The 23680-nt window shown below is 35.4% G+C and overlaps 1 protein-coding gene across 1 annotated transcript; it reads right to left on the bottom strand.

Annotated features, from left to right (window-relative positions):
• Window position 1: 1 nt before the first annotated feature.
• Window positions 2–9063, bottom strand: LOC141696677 (ABC transporter B family member 20-like). The gene is made up of 11 exons (XM_074500790.1): window positions 8334–9063; window positions 7189–7243; window positions 6918–7093; window positions 6606–6806; window positions 6016–6275; window positions 5605–5915; window positions 5296–5519; window positions 4868–5208; window positions 3481–4262; window positions 3115–3356; window positions 2–1549 (listed from the first exon to the last, which is right to left on the bottom strand). Exons 1-11 carry the CDS (start codon window positions 8712–8714, stop codon window positions 317–319), a joined length of 4206 nt encoding a protein of 1401 aa, XP_074356891.1. The 5' UTR covers window positions 8715–9063; the 3' UTR covers window positions 2–316.
• Window positions 9064–23680: the final 14617 nt, after the last annotated feature.

Here is a 23680-nt window from a genome sequence, read left to right on the forward strand (position 1 = left end):
AGGACAGATAACTCAGAAACATGTCTTGAACTGATTGACGGAAAAACATCTACAGACTGCACAAATCAATTCATGATTTGCTCCTGCCTATAAATATTCCTAGGCTCACTTAACTTTCTTCATGCTCCCCAACTATGTGTTTACGAATGAAACGTTTGCTCTTGTTTGTATTCAAAATCTGCACATTAGAAGCATACAGCTTACGTTAAAAGTTTTCTTGCATGTTATGAGTCCCAAAATTTCCATCAAGGAGATCTGTCAATAATCAAGAACATGTCACTGGGTTAATATCAATTTAACACCGACTAACTCCATCCTACGAACCAAGCCAATGCTGCCGGTGGCCCTTTAGAAACTGAGGTTGCATCAACTTGGAGTATAGACCTTTGGTTTGTACTAAAGAATCATGACTACCTTGCTCCACGATTTGTCCTCCATTAATAACCACAACACTATCAACGTGTCTCATCATAGATGCTCTATGAGCAATGAGGATGGTTGTTTTGTTTCCCAGTACCAGTGTGTCAAGAGCCTCCTGCACAGCGCGACTTGATTCACATTCAATGGTGGAGGCTGCCTCATCCAACAACAGTATGGGTGCATTCTTTAGCACAACCCTGGCAATTGCAACTCTCTGCTTTTGACCTGGTGTCAATTCTACTCCTCCAATACCCAAATGAGTGTCATAACCATGAGGCAAGCTGCTTATGAAGTGATGAGCATTTGATATTCTAGCTGCCTCTTTCAACTCAGCTTCAGTTGCATTATGTCTAGCATATATGATATTCTCTCTTACGGTTGTTGAGAATATTACAGGCTCTTGGTGAAGTAGACCTATGTGGTTCCTCAGCCACCTCAAATTGAAAAGTTTAAGATCTCTTCCATCCAATGAAATTTGGCCTGCAGTTGGATCATAAAACCTCTCTAACAATGAAATAATAGTACTCTTTCCAGAACCAGAAACTCCAACGACGGCTACAGTTTGCCCTCCACTGACTTTAAGACTGAAATTGTTCAAGATCTTTGCATTCGGAGCACTTGGATAACAAAAATCAACATTTTTGAACTCAATATTTCCATAGACATTACACGGCTTTATTGCAGCACTATCATCAGGGTCGATTTCTGGGACACGATCTATTATCTCAAATACCGAACTGAGGGATTTTCGATGTTTGAATATGTAAGGGGCCAGACCAAATGGCTCTACCAGAGAAAAAGTTACAAAAGAGAAGACCACATACTCTTTAAGAGCTGCTTGTAGATCAATGTAGCCATTTTTCACCGTAACAGCAGTATACCACAGTAAGAAAGAATTACAGGCAAAAAGAAGGAACTGTGAGAAGCCGAAGGCAAATCCAATTGTCATTCCATGTAGGATGTTTTGCCTAAATATTTTCCTTAGCTGAAGTCCATAAAGTTCCAAAACCTTGTTTCCGGCACAAAATGCCACGACAGCATACATATTAGTAACAGCGTCCTCAAGAACCAAAGATGCCTTTCTGTGCAGCTCTTGTATACCCCTTGAAAATCCTGAAAGCCACATTTTCTACAAAAAGGAGGAAAAGAAATTCAAGGCATGCACTACTCAGGAAACAACTTCAGCAACAATGTGATCAAGCTAGACCTAGCAATATAGAGGTGTTTGTTTTCGCTGCAGACATGGGTTTTGAGTTTGAAAAAAAGTATAAGCTAATTAAACCCAAATACCCAATATCAAATTAGTTGTGACATTATTTGGGTTTACATGGTTATAGACTAAAATTACCTTCAGTCCTTGACCATATGCAAACTACTTTCATCTACCTTCTACCACGCTGGCACTCACGTGAAACAAAGAAATAGAAGTGTTGACCACTTAATTTTGATTTCTAAATATACTTGGAGTCGCATCCTTATCTTCAACGTGTTTCTATGCATTTTTTTCTAATGGCTAACAAGAAAGCTAAAGTTTGTCCCTGGTTAATTTTGAATAAGCAATCATCTTGAATTACTTTCACATTTGCTAGCTCCAATTATTGATTAACGAATCCTGTTAGCTTCTGGAGTAAAAAAATTGCAATGTTTTGTTTATTTATCTCATTGTATATATGTGAAGGTCAGTATTAGGTAAGTTTTCTATTACTGATTTTTTGTTATCTGCTTCCATTACTACTGATTTTTTGTTATCTGCTTCCATTACTTTAAGAAATACTAATATTTGTTTGCTTAAAATTTAGAACATGAATAGTAATGTCTAACTTATAAACCTGTTATGTCAAGAAAAATTGTTGTATTAAATGTTAACAATATCATGGGAAATTAAGTAATTAATATCATAGGAGAGGAGCTAGATGTGGTGCACTGCTAGGGGATATAGATTGGGCATCAGCAGAACAGTGCAGTTACATGCAGCTAAAATGATTACTGTCACTAATATATATAAACTGGTTTAAATGTAAATTTGTTTAAGTTGGCCTATTATATACTCCCGGGGATATAGAGCACAAGTACGAAAAAACAATCTGTTTTAAAAATGAGAGACCAAATCCAACAAATTTAGCCCACTTGATCTTAACCAACTCGACACCCTAACCTACTCAAGAACAGATATGAGTATAAGAAAACAGCCGAAACAAATGAGGTTTTTAAATATAGTAATCCGAGGAAATAATTAACTCCACCTACGGATGCACAAAGATCAGCCTGTATCATGAAGGCAGACAGTATGTACTTTATAATGTAGTTGTGCAGACTACAGACACAGCAACAGATAGTAAAGCCATGCTCAGTGCACGAAGCTCATTCTGGGGAAGGCCTTGATATACGCAGCCTTGGCCTTATTATATATATAAAGATATTGTTAAGAGGGTTCATATACATCACCTAATAGATCTGAAGTAGACACTTGGAATTCTCACCAACAGGTAGTGGTAACAAAAGCAAATACACTTGATATATGCAGTCGTTAATTTCCTTCCTATATGATTCATTAAAGTAGGTGCAGGTTACCCCTCTCCTCTTGGTAATAAGAGGTTGAGAGTTCAAACCCCAGTTGGAGCAGGGTGTGTGCTTTTAAATTTCTGCAATTAATGTTTACAAAAGAGGGGGAGGGGGTGAGGGGGAGGTGCAAACCTGAGCAATTGCGGAAACAATCAAAATAGGTAGGGTTGCTAAAGCTACAAAGGCCAGTTTCCAACCCAGTAGCAACCCAATAGAAATGGCTACAACAACAGCTGTGCCATCCTGAACAAGAACTGAAAGGCGATTGCTGAAAGCAGCGCGCAGAAAAGTGGCGTCATTTGCCAAGCGCATAGATAAGATGTCAACACTATTCTCTTCCTTGTCAAACCATCCAACTTCATTGCGCAACATGGCTGCATTAAAATGAAAAAGATATAAGCCTCCAGTCGGTAGATCCAAAGCTCCAATTGGTAGATCCTTTTTCAAAAGAAAAACAGGAAGTATATTAAGAGGCTACATAAGATAGAAAGCTCTCACCTGAGAACATCATCCGCCTTACTCTCTCAGTTATTTTTTCTCCCATAATGCCGAAGTAGAAATGCTGCAAAAAATTCGCAACCACGGTTACCACTCCAAATCCTGTGATAATTAAGCACCACTTATTCACTTCATAATGCAGGTGATGACCTTCATCCCTGTAATAGGCTGTCACTATTAGTGAAATCACAAAAGCCAGGAGAGGATTACAAGCTCCAAAGATAGCAGCCCCTATGCTCCCTAAAACTGCATAAAGCCACTCTGCGAAACTAAGCTTTACAAGTCTCCAGAAAGATGGGAGTCTCGGAGATGCTTTACTAGTCATTCCCTCTCTTCTACATGCATCATCTATCCGATTAGCAGGAATGGAAGTCTTTAAATTGCAATTTTCAATTTGGGGATCACAGGTCAATAAAAGTGAGACAGCGGATTTAGGATCTTTAGTGTCTAAAGTTTGTTTCCCTTCAGCAGCGCCATCAAGAATAGATAGCTGAGGTAATCTTATTTCATAACCTTCCTGTGATTTTATGAACAATATATTATCCACTGCATCTGGTTGCAAGCGCTCATCTGGCATTTTTTCTGAATCTTTGTTCTGAGAAATCAATGCTCTCTGGGATCCATAGGTCACATCATCAGGTTGTATAACAAGAACGCTATTACCTTCCCCAAACGATGAAGACCTGAGCAGATTTGGCAATGAAGATTCTTGACAACTGTTGCTTGATGATAAATCATTTTTCATTTGGACCGATATCTCTTTCTGGTACCTATCAGACGACCTAGAGGATACGAAGATATTAGGTACAAGAAAATTAAATATTACAAAAGATATTTCCGATGTGTAATTCGAAATGAGATCTCTAAATTAAATCCAGAAAGGAATATATCTGAATCCAGTGTTGTGCAGCGGGATAATGCCAGATCAAAACTCTCCTACTGTAGAACATATCTAGCCAGGTACCTTGAGGCACTTTCATCCATCTTTTAAGTTACTCTGCTAATTTTTTGAATTAATTGAGGTTGATATAATAAATATGTGTCAAGACGATAATGTTTTACTGGTTGCTGTTAGCCTGAGTGCTCAGTTGAGCTTCGTGGTAATATCATTTCGGTAAGTGCATTTGATGCCAGAGATAGTCAGATGAGCCTTCCAGGTATCTGGATGGGACCTACCTGAGATGTACGACTACCTAGCTAAAAGAAAGTGGCAACTCATATGCCTAGCCAACTAGTCAATCCCCATTATAAGATAACTTATTCTACCATCCTATTTTATGTTATTTGGAGCGTACTCGGACACATTTTTCATCATATCTCCGAAATACCATGCTACAGCCTAGTCATTAGTACTAATTGCAAATAAAAGCTGAACAAAGGCACCAACCTTTCAGGAAGTTTCAGCGCCTCTTCATATCTAAGTAGTTCCGAGTACAAGCCATTTAAGCTGGACAACTCATCATGAGTACCCACTTCAACAAGTTGCCCTTCCTCCATCACAGCAATATAATCAGAGTTCTTAATCAGGCTTAAGCGCTGTGTAATTATTAAGGTTGACCGTCCTAACATAATGGCATCTATGGCATCCTGAACACTTCTCCCAATATCAAATTTGAGGCTTCCAGCAACATCGTCAAGCAAAAGAACAGAAGGGTTTAAAAGCACTGCCCTAGCAACAGAAAGTTTGACTTTCTGCTCTTGACTTAATATTAAACCATCCCTTCCCACCTGAGACATAGTAGATTATAATAAAATTTAGCACGACTTTTAAAGCCATTAAGTTATATTGTCCTTCAGTTAAACTAAGTCAAATACCTCAGTCTCATAGCCTTTATCAAGGGAACTTATAAAGGCATGTAGACGTGCTACTTTGGCAGCCTCTTCTATGTGATGTGAAGTAGCATTGACCCGCCCATAAGAAATATTATCCCTTATACTTGAAGTCAGCAAAGCAGGCTCCTGGGTCACAAGTCCTATTTGACTTCTTAACCATTCCAAGTTCAGGTTTTTGATATTTTCTCCATCTAAAAGTACTTCTCCTGCACCAAAGAATAACGAAGCTAGGCAAAAGCAACATAAAATGTGCAACAAGAATACAAGATTAGGTCGAAATGCATGCAATACCTAAAGTAGGATCATAGAAGCGCTCCAGAATTGGAATTAAACTACTTTTTCCCGATCCAGTCCTGCCGACAATGGCAACAGTTTTCTTAGCAGGTATAGTAAGATAGAACCCACTTAGTATGGGTACTTCCGGACGAGATGGATAACTAAAATATACATTCCGAAACTCCACAGATCCTTGCACAGAAGCTAAAGTAAGTCCATCTTGATTAACAGAAGAGCTTGAACGGCTTATCATCTCATACAATCTATATGCAGCAATTCTCCCTTGCTCAAATGGATAGAGATTTGTTGCTGCTTGATTCATCCCGCTAGAAAATAACATCATGCGATTAAGAAAGAGGATAACAGAAAACTTTTTTTGAGAGGATAACAGAATTTTTTGAATAGATGCCTATATCCAAAACTTACAGGCCACTTAAGAGTACAGAAAAAAGTGCTGCAATGATTTCACCACCACTGGCTTTTCCACTCGTAACTAGAAACTTTCCAACCCAAAGTTCTAAAGCACATAAGCAAATTGCAAGTCCATAAGTGAATCCAAGACCAAGTCCTTGCACAAGGCTGACTAATATACCATATCTCAGTGTTGCTTGAAGAGAATTTGCATAAGAGTACTTAGATAATGGTTCATTTGTAAACGCGTATAGTGTTCTAGTGGAAGACAAAGCCTGACCATTTAACAAAAAATTAAGTGAGATGGAGACAAAGACAGGAGTCACAGAACAAAAAATTGCATAGAAAAATCGCGTCAGATTTCTTTCGTAACTGAAAAAACTATAACTACATGTTCAATCATATAAAAACATTAAAGAGGTCACAGTTTAGCAACATAGAGCACAATAAAGACTGATGAAGTATTAACCTTTATAATGTAAATTTTAACTGTTTATGTTATTCTGTAAAATAGTTTAAGAATTAAAATAAGCTTTAAGGTTCATCAAAAATAAAGTATAGGGACTTCAAAGTTATATTAGCATGTGAACTAGAATAGCCGTAACCTGCTCAGCTATACTTGCAGCCTCAGCGTAAGAATCTTGTATGTTTTCTGCAAGTTTCTGGAGAAAAATGTTTGATATCCCTCCTACTGCAACAATAAAAGGACCTACGGCTAATGTTATAAGAGATATCTGCCAACAGTTGATGAATCCAATGACAAGTCCACCGAAAAATGTTGCCATGTTGTGGATGTAGTTTCCAACCTGAGACAATTGATCATTCAAATTAAATCCAAAAGTGATTATCCATATAAGTTATATAGGGTGTAGTGCACTTAGAATATTTTGCACACGTTTTCTACAATCCGGACATACCTTTTCACTAATGGCAGACTGAATGATTAGCACGTCACCGAGAACTTGGCTAACAATGTCCCCATTATTCCCATATGTGTCGAAAAAACTCATATCTTGATTAAGTAGTACATGAACATACTTTGACCTCACAATAGCAGTCTGCCTTTCACCAGTAAGCATCCAGCATGAAACCTCTATACATAGAGTAATCATATTAGTAACATATAGATAGAGACATCAACCACAGCTTGACATTCTGAACTGAAATATCACACAATTTCTTACTTACCAATCCAACCTGAAGCAAAAACACTCGAAGCTATATACATTATATGCAGAGCTTGCTGCATAGAGAAGAAAATCAAATATTCGTGTCATGCATAGCAAATATGAAATATTAAAATATTTCAACAAACACGTGCAATTTAATTATCATGAACAGAATTGCTTAACACGGCATGGTTTTTGTGAACTTGTGACCAAAGCTCCTCAACCGGTGATACAAATAACAAGCAGTCCTATACATATTACAATTAATCAATTTATAATTTTATAAAAATTAAGGTAATCTTCTGGCTATACAAATTCTACCTAAGTTGAAAAAATGTCCGAACAAATTACAATGTTTCCTGTAAGCATTCACACAAAAATCGTCAAAGAATGCAAAATTTATTCTCAAGTCTCAACTCAATCTTATATAATTTTTGCAAGTCTATACGCAAATCAGCATTTGTATACAGGTGGAAGGATATGCAATTAAAAACTTACATACAGGCAACTAACAGTTGTAACTCCCAAGTTCTTAACAGAGCGCAGAGACCTACCATATTTGGAACCAAATTATACCTAAACCCAACAGAAGTTGAGTATACTTAATGCACACTTTTGTCTTTCATAAATCTAACCTATTAGAAGAAGGGAGTACTGGTTCCATAACATCTTGTGCAAGGATAGAGTAATTACTTTTTATACATTCAACAAAGAGGTACTACAATAGATTAGTAGTTGATTAACGTTTTAATCAAATAGAAGACGTCACCCTTTATGTTGGTTGAATTGAATTCTCGCCCCCAACACCCTTCTCTGAAAAAAAGGTTGCTATATGTTAATGAATCAACAACTCAAATACATTATTGCAAAACAAACGTTCTACGGATTATGTACCTCGCAAAACTAAATAACTACCGTATAATGTACTTCTTTAGCACATAAAACGATTAATGACTCAAAACCTAAGAAAGATAACTCATAACTGTCAAAGTGAGAATTCTAAAAATGTCAAGTGCTCTATTAATCTACCTCAATTACCAAACAAATTCATCATTACGAAACCAGGTTCAACAAATATCAATATCACATATCAATATCTAATCAAACATATAATCATCTAGCAACCTCAAGTGCATAATATATCAACATTCAACAATTGAATACCGTGGTAAACTTATCAAACAACTCATCCTTCGTAATCGAATCATCGACAACCAACAATTCCAAAACCTTCCCAAACAAATGAACATACATAACAATAGCCACACCATGCGCCGCAGCAGCCAATCCACCAAACAACATCAAAATCCAATCAATCCAATCCGCACAAGCAAACAATCCCCAAATCGGCACCGCCTCGGGCGCTAACTCAGGCTCCCTCTCCTCATCATCCTCCTCCTCATCTTCCTCCTCCACTCCTCTTACATCCTCAAAATTCTCGCACATAAACGGTAACGGCGATTCAGGAGGCTCCGAAACCTCCGATACCGGCGTCAACGGAATCAAATCCGGTTGTCCCCATCCAAACACACCTCTAGATGACATTACTATACAACCTGTGAACCAAAAGTACCGAGTATATCCCGCTTATCGCAGCATCACCGATAACATTACTACACAAAGTTAAACAAATCCAACGCAACTTTCAACAAATAATCTCATAAAAAATGAGCATAATTTAAGTAAAGTTTAAGCAAATTGTGTGTTGTGGTGAGCTGTTTAGAGGCTGAAAAGTAGTCAATTATGAGTGGAAGTAAATAATATTATATACAAACATGTGTTTAAGTATAAAAAAAGACAGGTTACAGTACATGAACAGGCATATATGTAGTTTGTAAGTATAGACAGTAAAAAATGTAGAATGATCAGACAGAACAGAACACTGGTTCGTCGTGTTTGAATAATGGTTGAAATTGTACTTATTTTTGTATGTATAGGTGGTGTGTGTAATTTGTATACGCATTTTGACTGTATGCTTGTCTGTTTCTTCCCGCCTACCCTTTGTGGGCCCTACTTCTACTTTCCGCCGTCGTTATAATATGCAAGCAAACAGGCTTCGTGTGCTTTGCAAGTTGTGTAAATAAATAAATTCCGAGGTGCATGTTAATAAATAAATTTCGAAGCTTCTAGAAATTATAAAAAATGATTATGAAAATAGTTGATGGATATTTTCATTGCTACCCTAAACATTAACGGGACTTCTGTTCCTGCTAGAAATTCAAAAATGTACAAAAATGTATTGAGCGGAATTCGATTTGTTAATAATACTAGCATATTAATTCGTGTGAGTTATTGTTCATTATTTAGCTATATTTCGGGATATTGGACGTGTAATTTGCATATAATTTATGTATAATTTTTGAAATTTCGGTTTGTACAAATTTTGCATTGCAAGAAATTAGTCAACGGACATCATCTCATATATATTGTTATTAAAAACAATGGATATTAAATAAATTTCTTTTAATCGTTGGAAACCGCAGCCGCTACCCTTCGGGTGCGCACCGGATAAACCCCACGGGTTAACGCAATAGCCTGTAAATCACGTTAATCAAGGTAAACCGCATTTAAGCGACAGACTCCGACTCAGGAGTCATAATCATAAATTCTCCTCCCGTGGAATTCAAACTTGTGACCCAGTATCCCCTTTTTAACCAACTGAGTCAACCCTTGCGGGCATGTTAAAGATATTTTTAACATCCATAAATTAGGAAACAATGTTAAAGGAGATTTTATACATTAGTTGTAAACAAAATCAATGCCTAAACTATTTTTTTAAAAAAAAACTGAAAAAAATGGAGACAGTTTACCCCAATTTGATAAAAAAAATCTCTTTAAAATTTCTTTTTTTCTTTTCCCAAATGTTTTCTCAATTCTCCCCGTCTATCATCACTCTCAAATCTATTATCATCTTTTTTCTTTCTCTCAACACTCTCAAAACACAAACACGCTCATATATATTTTTATAATATTACATCGCTTTCTTTATTGATAATATGAGTGTTTTACATCTGACAATAACCGATATCTTGGTGTGTGTATAACACATCTTTTCAATTTACAGAAGCGTTGTTGTATGACCATATGACATCACTTTTCACATCGGTTACCAAATGATGTCTTGGTATGTCTAATACCTCAGTTATTTATCTAGAAATAATGTATTATATTGTCTTTCACATGTGAAAACAAAGACTTTTTACTACACCCACAAATACGTCAGTTTTGAACATTTTAGACATCAGTTCTGAATTGTTGCCTATTGACCTTTTTCTTATAGTGTTTTTGAGAAATAAAGTATATAGTCGCTAATAATTTGAGTAATTTTTAAAAATTTAGTGACATTCCGATGCTTATTTCGAAATAAGTTTAAATATATTAGTCCAAATAAAAATTAAAAATATGTATACTTGTCGATACACTTTATGCCACTTCTACCTCATAATTGATGACTTTTCTCACCTTTTACGGCTATTTTGACCAAATGGCTAAAAATTTAATATTTTATTCTATACGAATTAAATTACATTTACTTTCGAACAATATAATTTTAATAATTATTTTTTATTGTATATATTTATCCACTTTAATTATTTTTTAAAATTTATGATTATCACGTTTAAATTTATAAATAATAATAAATATCTAATTAACATATTACAATGGTCTATATATAGAAAATATTTACTACTAAAACTATATCATTAAGTTGAATGATTTTAAAACATATAAGTTTACTATATATCATACATTACTAATTTATATTATATAACTATATAATACAAAGTACAAATGTAAAAAGAAAAAGATGATTAAAAAATTTTAGTTAGTCTATATATAGAGTTCTTGGCCCCATTGACTTGGGTGGATGACCTTTTGTATTTGACATGTTGTGTATGAAGGCGTTGAGTGTTCTCTATCCTGGGCGTTGTAAAAATGTTTGAACGTGACCGATTCAGTAGGCGTTGAGAATGGCTTGATAATAGTTATTATTTTTTGATAGATCCCAGGGTTTGAACATCCATCCTTTGGGGAAAACATTTGAAATTGTTAGGGAGGCATCGTCATTGTTAAATTCTCTTTCGACTGATACTATTTTTTGATGGTTTCTTTTGGTATAGTAATCAGAATTGGATTTTAAAAAGTTTGACTGGCTGACTACTACCTCCTGATTTTGCATTTTTGGGGTATCAATTTCTAATTTTGACATAGGTCTCTGAAGAACTAAGAGGGTTGGGTTTTGAAAACTGACTGTTTGTGTAGTTTGAAAGGGAGTATTTGTAGGTTGGCTTGAAGAAGTGTTTTGTTGGGTAACTTTAGTTGATTTTTCTGAAGAGTTTTGGGAGGCTGTTGAGGGATTTTGGATGTTGAGGCCATGGGCTTTGATGGTTTTAAGGGCTAGAAATAAGTTATTGTCTTCTTCATCTGCAATTACCTTATCGATCCAGGATGTGATCGGTTTTTCTGAAAAAGTACTCGCTTTGCTTTGTTGAGTGACCGAGAGTTGTCCGGGAAAGGCTGGGGTTTTTCTCCCACATCTGCCTTTTCGAGGCATGAGACTATCTGTTTTGTAAAAACTCACGGGTCAGGAAATCAGGGACACAGTTCATATCTCCTTTAATGTGTTCAATATCAAAATAAAAAATGCTTAATAATGCTTACCATCTGGCGAAAATTTGTTTTGATGCAATATTTTTGACATCTTTTTGTAAAACCTCTTTTGCAAATTTATAATTGACTCTAAGGAGAAATTTTTGATTTAATAAATCACTCTGAAATTTTGTAATACATAAAACAATTGAAAGTATTTCCTTTTTATAGTAGAATAATTTCTTTGGCAATCATTCCAATGTGCATATGTAAACTGGACTATTTGTTCTTTATCATTGACTACTTGTTTTAGTATACCGTCGTATCCTAACTCAGAAGCATCTGTTTCAACTACTTTAGAAGCATTTGGATCAGCAAGGTGTAGACAAGGGATTTCTAGAACCTGAGCTTTGATTTGTCGAACAATTTCGGTATGTTTAGATGACCAAGGGACGAGGTTAGTTTTAAGGCGGTCATGTAAGGGCTTGGCTATCCTATTGATGTTTGGATATAAATCTAGGATATTTGAGACTTCCTAAAAATCTTTGGAGTTGGGTTTTATCTGTGATTTTATCGGAAATTTTTTTTCGCAAAAGTTAGGGCTCTTTCAATTGGTGTAACTGTTCCTTTTGATATGTAGTGGCCAAGAAATCTTACACAAGTTTGAAATAGGGAAATCTAGGATTTTGATATGACTAAATCTTTTTTCTAGATACATGGCAGAAAGTTTTAAGGTGTTTGTTGTTCAATAGATTCTGAAAAAACTAGAACATCATCAATATATAATATACATAATGTAGAATAGTCATTGAATATGTCATTCATAATTCTTTGGAATTCGTTAGGGGCAGTTTTGATTCCAAATGGAAGGACATTCCATTCATAATGTCTGAATGGGGCCGTAAAAGCGATTTTATATCTATCTTTTGGGTGGATTTGAATCTGCCAAAATCCTGATTTTAAATCAAATTTGGAGAATATTATCGAATATCTTAATTTTTGTTAAAGGTCTTTTTTTAGGTATAGGGTATCGTACCCATCTTAAGGCTTTATTTAGAGGCTTATAATTGATAACTAGCCTTGGTGTCCCTCTCTCAATTTCAGCATTTTTGTTTACATAGAAAGCTGCACAGGACCACGGGGATCTGGATTTTGATATGATTCCTCTGGATTCGAGATCGGTGATCTCTTTTCTGCAATGTTGTTCTAGGTCGGAGTTCATTTGGATAGGTCTCGCTTTTGTTGGTATTTCCTTCTCATCAATTTTTTTTATAAGGTAAATCTATCATATGTCGTTTTCTATGCCAAAATGCATTTGGTAAGTCAGAACAGAGTTCCACTTCTATTTGTTTTAGTAATTTTAAGATTTTTTCTTTGATAAAGCGGTCTTGTAACTGCTTCTCAATCTTGTGAGAGGAAAGGTCTTGTTTTAGATGGGGTAATTGTATCTATTTCCCTTGTATTAAGGCATTTATCTCGTTATTATATATAGAATATGCCTTTATTGTATTGAGATTCCTTTTTTTGGGTTTGTCAAGAAATGGGAAGGTAAGTTTGGTGTCATGGGTTTTGAAAGTAATACCTTCGTAGGTGACAATATAGGGTGTTATTAAATTAAAGACAGGTGTACCTAATATGACAAGATGATGTATTCCTTTAACTAGGAGAAAAGATGTCTTAATTTGGAAGGTTTTATTATTGATAAAGGTATCAACCTTACTAACTACATTGAGGTTTGAGTTATTAGCGGCGGTTAATTTTTCGTTGGTATGTTGATGAAATCTTTTTGGTATTATTTCTTCTTTAATGCAATTCAAATCTACTCCTGTATCGAATAAGACAATGGTATCTAAGATAAAGTCATCTGAGAAGACAACTTTAACTTTTATGAGATATTTCCGGTAGGTAACTTGTCTTAATTCATATAAGAAATCTCCATCTTGTTCAGGAGTATTGTTTAAACTGCTTAGTTGTTTTTGTTCAGTATTTTGCTCTTCTACTTCATGAACTATAAGGACATTTAAAGCTTCAGAATCTATCTTCTGTTGTTCTTTAAGAATTTTTAATTCTTCTTTGATTTCTTTGTGTAGGTCTTGTATTGTTGGAACGGATTTCTGGTTGGGTTTTTGTTTTTTTAATATTTTGGTCAAGTCATATGTAGTTTTTGTTGATGGGAGAATAGAAGGTTTTTGTTCTGGTTTGGGTTCAATTGGTCGTTGGAGTAATTTTTATAAGAGCTCTTTTCTTATTTGGGGATCAGTTATCTTTTTTATAATTTCGAGAGAATGTTCCTCATTTCTGGTTAGGACGTTGATTCATCTGTCTTCCGAGGAGGAATTGTGAGAGGAAAATGAGCTTGTTGCAATCTCATCTATTTGAAGAGGTTCATCATTTCTAGACATTTCAGATGTCTAAGAGTCGGAAGATTCAAGGAGTAAAGCCGAGATTTTGTTGGATAGGCTTTCTTCTATTTACTCTTCTATTTTCCTATTAAGTCTGCAGAATCTAGATATATGTCCTTTTTTTACGCATTTGTAACAAGTTATATCTTTATTGGTTGGTTTAGTAAATCTATTTGTGTTGAAAGGTTTTTTATTGTAGGAAGGTTTATTATTATTATTTAAGGAAGGTTTATTATAGAAAGGTTCTGTTGATTTTTTGTAGAAATGTTTAGACTTTGTGAAAGACCTTTTCTGATAAGGTCTTTGATATGGCTTGCATTCGCCATCACATTTTGTTTTTGAATAGCTTTTGTTGGGATTATAGTCAAACTGTTAACAGAAAGTACCTAATTCCTGCTTTGTTCTTTTCATTTCCCATTTGAGATGTCTTTGGAGTTTTAAATCTTGACAAATCTTTAGGCCTTCTCGTTGTGTTTTGCTTATGAGTTGGCCATATATCAGGTTTTTGTAAGGTATCGGGCTTCCGTGTTCAGTTATTAAAAAGGTTCTAACTCTTTCACCGAGTAAGGTTGGAAGTCCGACTAAGAATTTTTCCTTCCAATTTGCATGGTTCGAGTCTTCTCTAAGCATGACTCTGGTAAGGAAAGTAGTTTTATATCTTTGGAAATCACTAAGTTATTTACATTTGAGATTATGTAAAAGCTCAGCATTCTTATCTCTCAGGTGAGAAGGGTCACCAATGAAGTGGTGTGTTATGACTAGAATGAGTTGTGCTACTGCTCCTTGGATAGGGTTTCCTTGTTCATCTAAAATAGGTTTTCCCTCTTCATCTTCCCTAATGGAATTTAGGATTTCAAGATGATTTTCAGGGGTAAGGTGATAGTCCCACCAACCTTTTAATTGGCCAGAGAACCCTACTATGAGTAATTCAGTTATAGCTTTGTCTGGGGTTCCTATTTCGGTTATATATGTTAGTGTTTGTGCCCTAGAGACAACACTATGATGTTTTAGTTTAAGACATTAGGATTATTAATGTTTATGTTCTATCGATTATTCTATTTATAATTTATTAATTCTTAATTTACTGCGATATAAATGTTAGATTAATAAATGCCCTTGAAATATGATAAGCAATTCTATATCTCTAAGTATGTGATTTAGAAATGATATTATGAGAATAGTATCAATATTCCTAAAGGTCCCTAGTCGAGTATTATTATTAAGGGACAATAATAATGCATTAAGACTGGTGTGTTTGTTGACTGATGATCACATTTGTTAGATATATTTGATAATGTCATGACTAATATGATTTATGTTTAGTTTTCAGATCTTACTTAAATAGGACAAATCAGTACTTAACTAAAATCATCACTTATACTGAAGTCAGAACTTAAGTCATCAGTACTTAAGGTTCAGGAGATATTTATCAGGAGATAATATCAGGACTTAAAGGAAACGTTCAGATAAGGAAGGCGGCTGATTGAAAGGAAAGAAGATCAAGACAAACGTAAGAAGAGATATGCATGAAGAAGGAATTCTATGAAGAATGGAATACTTGGAAGAAAATATATCTGATTGATATATTTTAGGAAGCAGAATTATATTCCATATCAATTAGCGATTATCTTGTAACTGTGTAGTATATAAACACAAACATAGGGTTTACACTATAAGTGTTATTATTATCGAGAATATTATTTATTGTAACCCTAGCAGCTCTCGTGATATTTGTTCATCACTGAGAGAGGACAGTTCCATATTTTAACAGAGTTTATTGCTTTGAATAAAGTCTATTTTCTGTTACTTGTGTTATTTGAATTCGATTTGATTGTGTTATACACTGTATTCAACCCCCTTCTATAGTGTGTGTGACCTAACAAGTGGTATCAGAGCCGATCTGTTAACACACAAACAGTTTAAGATCCAAAAACAATCATGTCTGAAGTAGAAACTCCAACTAAGCCCACCAAAACTGAAGAACCTCCAAAGACACAAATCCATAGTCGATATGAGGCTATTAGAGTTCCCATATTAAAACCATCTGAATATCCCATATGGAAGGTGAGGATGACTATGTTTCTGGAAGCTACAGATCCAGAATATCTTGATAGAATCAAGGAAGGACCTCACAATCCAACAAAACTCGTTGTTTCAGTTGCAGGTGAAGCCGCAAAGTCTGTAGCAAAAGAGAAGAGTGATTACACTGCTGAAGATATCGCATCAATTGCTAAGGATGCTAAGGTACGACACTTGCTGCATAGTGCCATTGATAATGTAATATCAAACAGGGTAATAAACTGCAAAACTGCAAAGGAGATATGGGATGCCTTGGAAACAAGATGTCAGGGAACTAATTCGATTAAGAAAAACAGGAAGACAATACTCACTCAAGAGTATGAACACTTTGACTCAAAGGCTAATGAGTTATTGACTGATTTATATGATAGATTTGTCAAACTCTTGAATGATTTGTCACCGGTTGATAAGGAGTATGATCTTAAAGATTCAAACCTTAAATTCCTGTTAGCTCTTCTTGAAAACTGGGATTTGAAGGCCACAATCATAAGAGACAACTATAGTCTTGAAGAAACAACTCTTGATGAAATCTATGGGATGCTCAAGACTCATGAACTTGAGATGGAACAAAGAAGCAAGAGGAAAGGAGGAAAGTCAAGGACAGTTGCTCTTAAGGCTGAAGAAGAATCTCCCAAGGCAGCTACCTCAAGGAAAGGCAAGGGTAAAGCGCTCTTCACAAAGTTTGATACTGAGTCATCAAGTTCTGATAGTGATGGTGACTCAGAAACTAAAAGCTCGCCTGAGATGGATGCTGATGATGAAGCTGTGTGCTCTTATGGTAAAGGGAATCACAAGGACTGCATACAGGAAGTTCAGGAAGGGAAAGAAGTTTTCCAGGGTAGGTGCAAGTTCTTATAAGAAGAAATTCAGAAAATCTGAAGGCAAAGGAGGGAAGTCTGACAGAGGAGACTACACAAATGTCAAATGCTACAACTGTGGTGAGAAAGGTCACAAATCTCCTAATTGCAAGAAAGTGAAGAGTTACAAAGGCAAGGCTCTTGTCACAAAGAAGAAAAGCTGGACATACACTTCAGATTCTGAAAGTGAGGAGAATTATGCCTTGATGGCAAATGCTGATATGGCAAATGCTGATAGCAGTCCTGAAGCTGCTGAGTTAAATGTACCTCAAACTACTTATGCCTTTCATACTGATGATATTAATGAGTTGAGAAGATATCTTAAAACCATGTTCATTAGCTATAGGGATCAAACTTTAACATGTGAAAGATTAACTTCTGAAAATCTTGCTTGTAAAAAGAGGAATGATGTGGCGCCCTCCAAATCCGGGTCAGAAGTTTGGGGTCCACACACACACCTTAATTATAACCTGTTTAAAATAATAATAAAGATAATAATAATATATGCAGTGACCCTACTTATCAACCACCACGGACCGCAACAGGTTAAAGTATGCACACAAGCCAAACACACTAATATATTACAAACCGTTCAAATCCCAACTATTTCAAACTCACACTGAGTATCAAACATTATTACAAACTTTTACAAACTTAAATTATCCCAAAAGAAGCCTACTAGCTCAGCTTCCTCAACCTGAACCCCTAGCTCTCGCGCTGGACTGGAGATCCTCGCTACCAACTGGTTCCTTTTTAACTGGAAAGAATATAAACAATATCGCACAAATGAGCTAACTAGCTCAGCAAGTCACAATGACAAAACTGAGTATAATGATCATCAGGTGACTATGATTATGATATCAAGTGAATATTGGATTATGATTTAGAATTGGATAATATACTTTTAATTTAAAAACCAAGGTTAGGCTGCTGATCAGTCACGCACTAACCCCGAGCAAGGCACACAGCATTGCTCTAACTACTGGATCCAAGGCACACATTGGCCTAACTTGACCATTATATGGTCTGACCACGAATCTGGTCCACAATTTTATAAAAACAATCCAATTCTAACATAATAACAGAATATGTAATAATAAACAATAACCAGAATCATTAACAACAATGAATGTTTAACAATGAAAGGGTTTCAATCTTTGTAAGGATTAATAAAGTAGTTTAAAAGCTTGAATGCTGGGTAATGAAAGAATTGGATAACAAAAGAATCAATATTCCAGGGTTTCAAAGATTTGGGCTCTCAAAGCATAGGATACAGTGGTTGAATGTACAAGTAATTCAGTTCAGTGTTTGGGATTTTGTTTGCATGTATTTATAGAATGGTATTGTATACTTGAGGTTCGAGTTTGGGTTTACAATAATCAATGGCTTAGAAAGAATATGGTTCATGGCTCAAGAACAATAACTGAAATCAGGATTTAGGTTTCCGTGCTTCAAAGCACTTGCAATGTCAACAAGACTATCAAGAATTACAATATCTCGAGAAAGTTCAGAACACTTGCCTGGTATTAGCTTACTACTCTGCACTGACTTTCAATCACAACCGTCTTACTCTTCAACTATCTGTTTTCCTTTCCTACGTCTTGCCTTTTCTGCTCACATATTATAAGCATCTATCAATTATCAACTCACAAGATTCTATTCAACACACACTTCTATCTACCCTTCGTTTTACCCAAATCCGATTAACGGATTGAAATCTATGCAATAACCGAGTAAATATCGAATATATAGACCGATAGTCAAACAACAAGTCACGTATAACACATAATACATCACGTAATCAATGACATATCATTTATAAAGAAGTCTCGGGTCATAAATAGGCTTTCTGGTATTTAAAGTGATTTTTAAAACATTTTTCGGAATTAAAACGGGTCGTTGGATCAATTTCGGGTTAATAAACAGGGTTCGGTTGGCCAATTCTGGCTCCGAAATAATTTTAGAATAATTATCGAGCCTTGAAAATAATTTAGAATAATATTTTAAAGCTCGAAACTATTTTTCTAAATTTTTAAATCATTTTTAAATATTTAAATCTAATTAAATAATTAATTAAAAATCAATTAATAATTAATTAAATCAATTAATCAATTAATTTTCGAATTAATTGACTAATTAATCAATTAAAAATTAACTGAAATTAATTAACTAATTAATTTAGATTTATTTGTGAATTAAAAATAATTTTTGGAATTAAAATAATAATTTTTAGAATTTTCAGAAATTAAAAACGATTTTTTATAATAAAAATAAATGGGAAATATAATTTTTAAACATTTTTAAAACAGGAATCCTATTTTTGCAAAGTCTGGAAATTACAGGGACCAAACTGCATCGTCCCCAAAACTTCAGGGACCTGTTTGCAATTTTACCAATCCCGCCGTCGACTTCGCCGGAGTGTGGCCGGAGAACACGATTCCGGCCACCTCAGGCCACCAAACTGTCCAGATCACAACTACACCTCACCAGGAACATATTCATGCAATCAAATCATTATAATCATTCATGTTTTGGCCGGAAATTGGCCAAGAACATCGCCGGTTTCCGGCGAACATCGAAAATATTCAAAACACAACTCCCTTCTCTACAGACCTCGTTGGTTCATGAAACTTATACGACTGGATTGCTAATTTCACAGAGAACACAACCCACTATATCACAACATCAATCTATCACAGAATAAGAAACCCCCAAATTTCAATTAAGAACATTCATACGGGTTATAAACCCTAATTTTTAAAATTCGAAAATCAAACTCAAATTTGAACATGTTATTGAACTCCAAATCAGACGTATGACATATGAAAATCATCAGGAAAACAAGCTCTACAACATGCAATCATCAAATCATACAAACAATCATCCGAACAAAAATTCATATTTTTAATAAAATAAATTCGAAAATAAATAAATTTTTAGAAATTAAACCTTTGATTCTGCAGTGAAACAAAGCTCAGAATCTGATAGTACTCCTTGAGACCTTCAAATCGGTTACTCCAACTTTTCAAACGGATTTCACTAACGCCTTGAATTTGTGGTTTGATTCTCGAAAAGGTTTATGAATATATGATTTTTCTCTGTAAAATTATATATTTATCTGTCTGCAAATGATTTTGATACGAAATAAAATACGGTAAAAGGCTATTTATAATTACGGAAAATTAGTATCCCGTTGGATCATTCCGGATATAAAATGGTACGTTTATTTATAAAAACTGATCCAAACGGTATCGGCTTTCGGGATAATTATCCAAATCAGTACAACTTGTACTGCGGTCTTGGTCTCAGCACCCAGTTACACGTACTACGAAGTGATAATTGGGATAGTTTAATAAAAAGCTCCCGTTTATCGAAAATACGGGTTTTATTAATTTACCGAATTAAATATTGTATCGAAAATGCTGTGCCGGGACCCGCGCAGGACAAACCGTACGCCGGATCGAAAAAGTCGAAACATGGAAAATGCTCGGAATATTATAATTAGGTTAGGAAGGAGTTCTCGGAAGAGTTTCGGGTTCCAAAAACGTAACAACGGTTGACGTCGGTTGGTTCCCGTTTTTATAAAATAAATTTTAATTACCCGGAAAAAGATTTTAAAAATTTCATATGATTCTTATAAATCTATAAATCAACATATAAATAATTAGGAAGATATGACAATTATCTATATAAAAATTAAAATACTCAATTAATATTATTTTTGAATATTCAAGTACATATATCACTTAACAATTAACTCACAGAATAGATACTGAACACACATATTAATTATTTAATAGTAAAAATAATTACACGTTATATCTCGGATATTACATCCTTCCCCCCTTAAAAGGATTCTGTCCTCAGAATCTCCTAAGAAAACAAATGAGGGTACTTTTCTCTCATATCACTTTCTAACTCCCAGGTTGACTCTTCAACCTTTGGGTTTCTCCACAATACTCTTACTAACTTTATCACTTTATTCCTCAATACTTTCTCTCTTTCCTCTAAAATCTCTATTGGATTCTCTACATATGATAAATCTGCCTGAAGCTCTATTGGCTCATATTCTATTACATGCCTGGAGTCTGGATTATATTTCTTGAGCATCGATACATGAAAAACATTGTGAATGTGCTCCATGTGCGGAGGTAACGCCAATTCGTAAGCGACTTTGCCAACACTCTTTAGGATTTCAAAAGGTCCGACATATCTTGGGCTTAGCTTCCCTTTCTTACCAAACCTCGTTAGTCCTTTCCACGGTGATACTTTCAATAATACCAAGCTCCCTTCTTCAAATTTCATGTCTTTCCTTAACTGGTCTGCATATTTCTTCTGACGATTTTGTGCGGCTATTAATCTTTTCTGGATAAGTTCAACAACTTCCTTTGTCTGCTGTACCAATTCAGGTCCGAGTATTTTGCGTTCTCCTACTTCGTCCCAATATAATGGAGATCTACATTTGCGTCCATAAAGGGCTTCATAGGGTGGCATCCCAATGCTGGCGTGATAACTGTTGTTATAAGCAAATTCTATCAGGGGTAAATGCTCGTCCCAACTTCCTTTGAAATCAATAGCACAAACACGTAGCATGTCCTCGATTGTCTGAATTGTTCTTTCACTTTGACCGTCCGTCTGCGGGTGATAGGCCGTACTCATATTCAATTTTGTTCCCAAACATTCTTGAAAACTCTTCCAAAATCTTCAATTAAACCTTGGATCTCGATCAGATACGATAGACACTGGAACTCCATGACGAACTACAATTTCTTTTAGGTACATATGGACTAACTTGTCGAGCGAAAATCTTTCATTTATAGGCAGAAAATGAGCTGACTTGGTAAGTCTATCCACTATAACCCAAATGGCATCATGATTAGATCTTGTCCTTGGTAATCCAACTATGAAATCCATGGTAATATGTTCCCACTTCCATTCTGGAATCTCCAATGGCTGTAGCAATCCGCTTGGTCTCTGATGCTCTGCTTTAACTCTCTGACAGGTATAACATTTGCTAACCCATTCCGCAATTTCCCTCTTCATATTTGGCCACCAATAATTCTTCTTTAAATCTATGTACATTTTGGTACTCCCTGGATGGATGGAATATCTTGAACTATGTGCCTCTTGTAAAATTTCATTCTTTAACTCCGTCACTGGTGGAATCCAAACTCTTGAAGAAAACCTAAGAATACCTTGATCATCTTGTTGCGTGCATAATTCCTCACCTACCAAACTATTTATATCTTAATCCATTACCTCTTTCTGGCATTTCTTTATTTTCTTCAATAACTCCGGTTGGAAAATCATACTGTACACTTTTGCTTCCTCAGGCTTGCAAATTCTAACCTCCAAATCTAATTTCTGAAATTCTTTATATATTTCTTCAGGTACAGATAACACATTTAACCTTTCCTTACGACTTAACGCAACTGCTACAACGTTCGCCTTACCGGGATGATAATTAATCGAGCAATCATAATCCTTGATCAATTCTAACCATCTCCTTTGCCTCATATTAAGTTCCTTCTGGGTAAATATATATTTCAAACTTTTATGATCCGTGAAAATCTCACACTTTTCTCCATACAAATAATGTCTCCAAATCTTCAAAGCAAAAACTATAGCTGCTAGCTCCAAGTCATGAGTAGGATATTTCTGTTCGTGTGGTTTCAATTGCCTTGACGCATAAGCAATCACCTTGTCGTGCTGCATAAGAACACATCCTAATCCTTTATGAGAAGCATCGCTATAAATTATAAAATTCCCTTGATCGTCTGAAAGTGACAAAACAGGTGCCGTGATTAATCTCTGCTTCAATTCTTGAAAACTTTCTTCACACTTGTCGTTCCATATAAACTTTTCATTCTTTCGTGTAAGCTTTGTTAATGATGTGGCAATCCTTGAGAAATTCTGAACAAATCGACGATAATATCCCGCCAATCCTAGGAAACTTCTTACCTCAGTGGGTGTTCTCGGTCTCTCCCAATTCGTAATTGCTTCGATCTTTGCCGGGTCCACTTTGATCCCTTCGTTACTGACTATGTGTCCTAAGAACTGAACTTCCTGTAGCCAAAACTCACACTTCGACAGTTTAGCATATAACTTCTTCTTCCTTAAAATCTCCAAAGCTGTTCTCACATGTTCCGCATGATCCTCTTTTGTCTTGGAATAGATTAAAATATCGTCTATAAACACAATAACAAACTTATCTAAATACTCTTTAAAAATTCTATTCATCAGGTCCATAAACGCTGCTGGGGCGTTGGTCAATCCAAAAGACATCACTAGAAATTCATAATGCCCATACCTTGTTCTGAAAGCTGGCTTTGGTATATCTTCTGGCTTGATCTTTAGTTGATGATATCCCAATCTTAAATCAATTTTGGAGAAATACTTGGCTCCCTTCAATTGGTCAAACAAATCATCGATTCTGGGTAACGGATACTTGTTCTTGATTGTCAGCTTGTTGAGCTCCCTATAGTCAATGCACAGTCTCATGCTTCCATCTTTCTTCTTGACAAATAATACCGGGGCTCCCCACGGGGATACGCTGGGTCTAATTACTCCTTTCTCTAACAAT

The sequence above is a fragment of the Apium graveolens genome, chromosome 11 (assembly GCF_009905375.1).
Source record: "Apium graveolens cultivar Ventura chromosome 11, ASM990537v1, whole genome shotgun sequence".
Lineage (NCBI taxonomy): Eukaryota > Viridiplantae > Streptophyta > Magnoliopsida > Apiales > Apiaceae > Apium > Apium graveolens.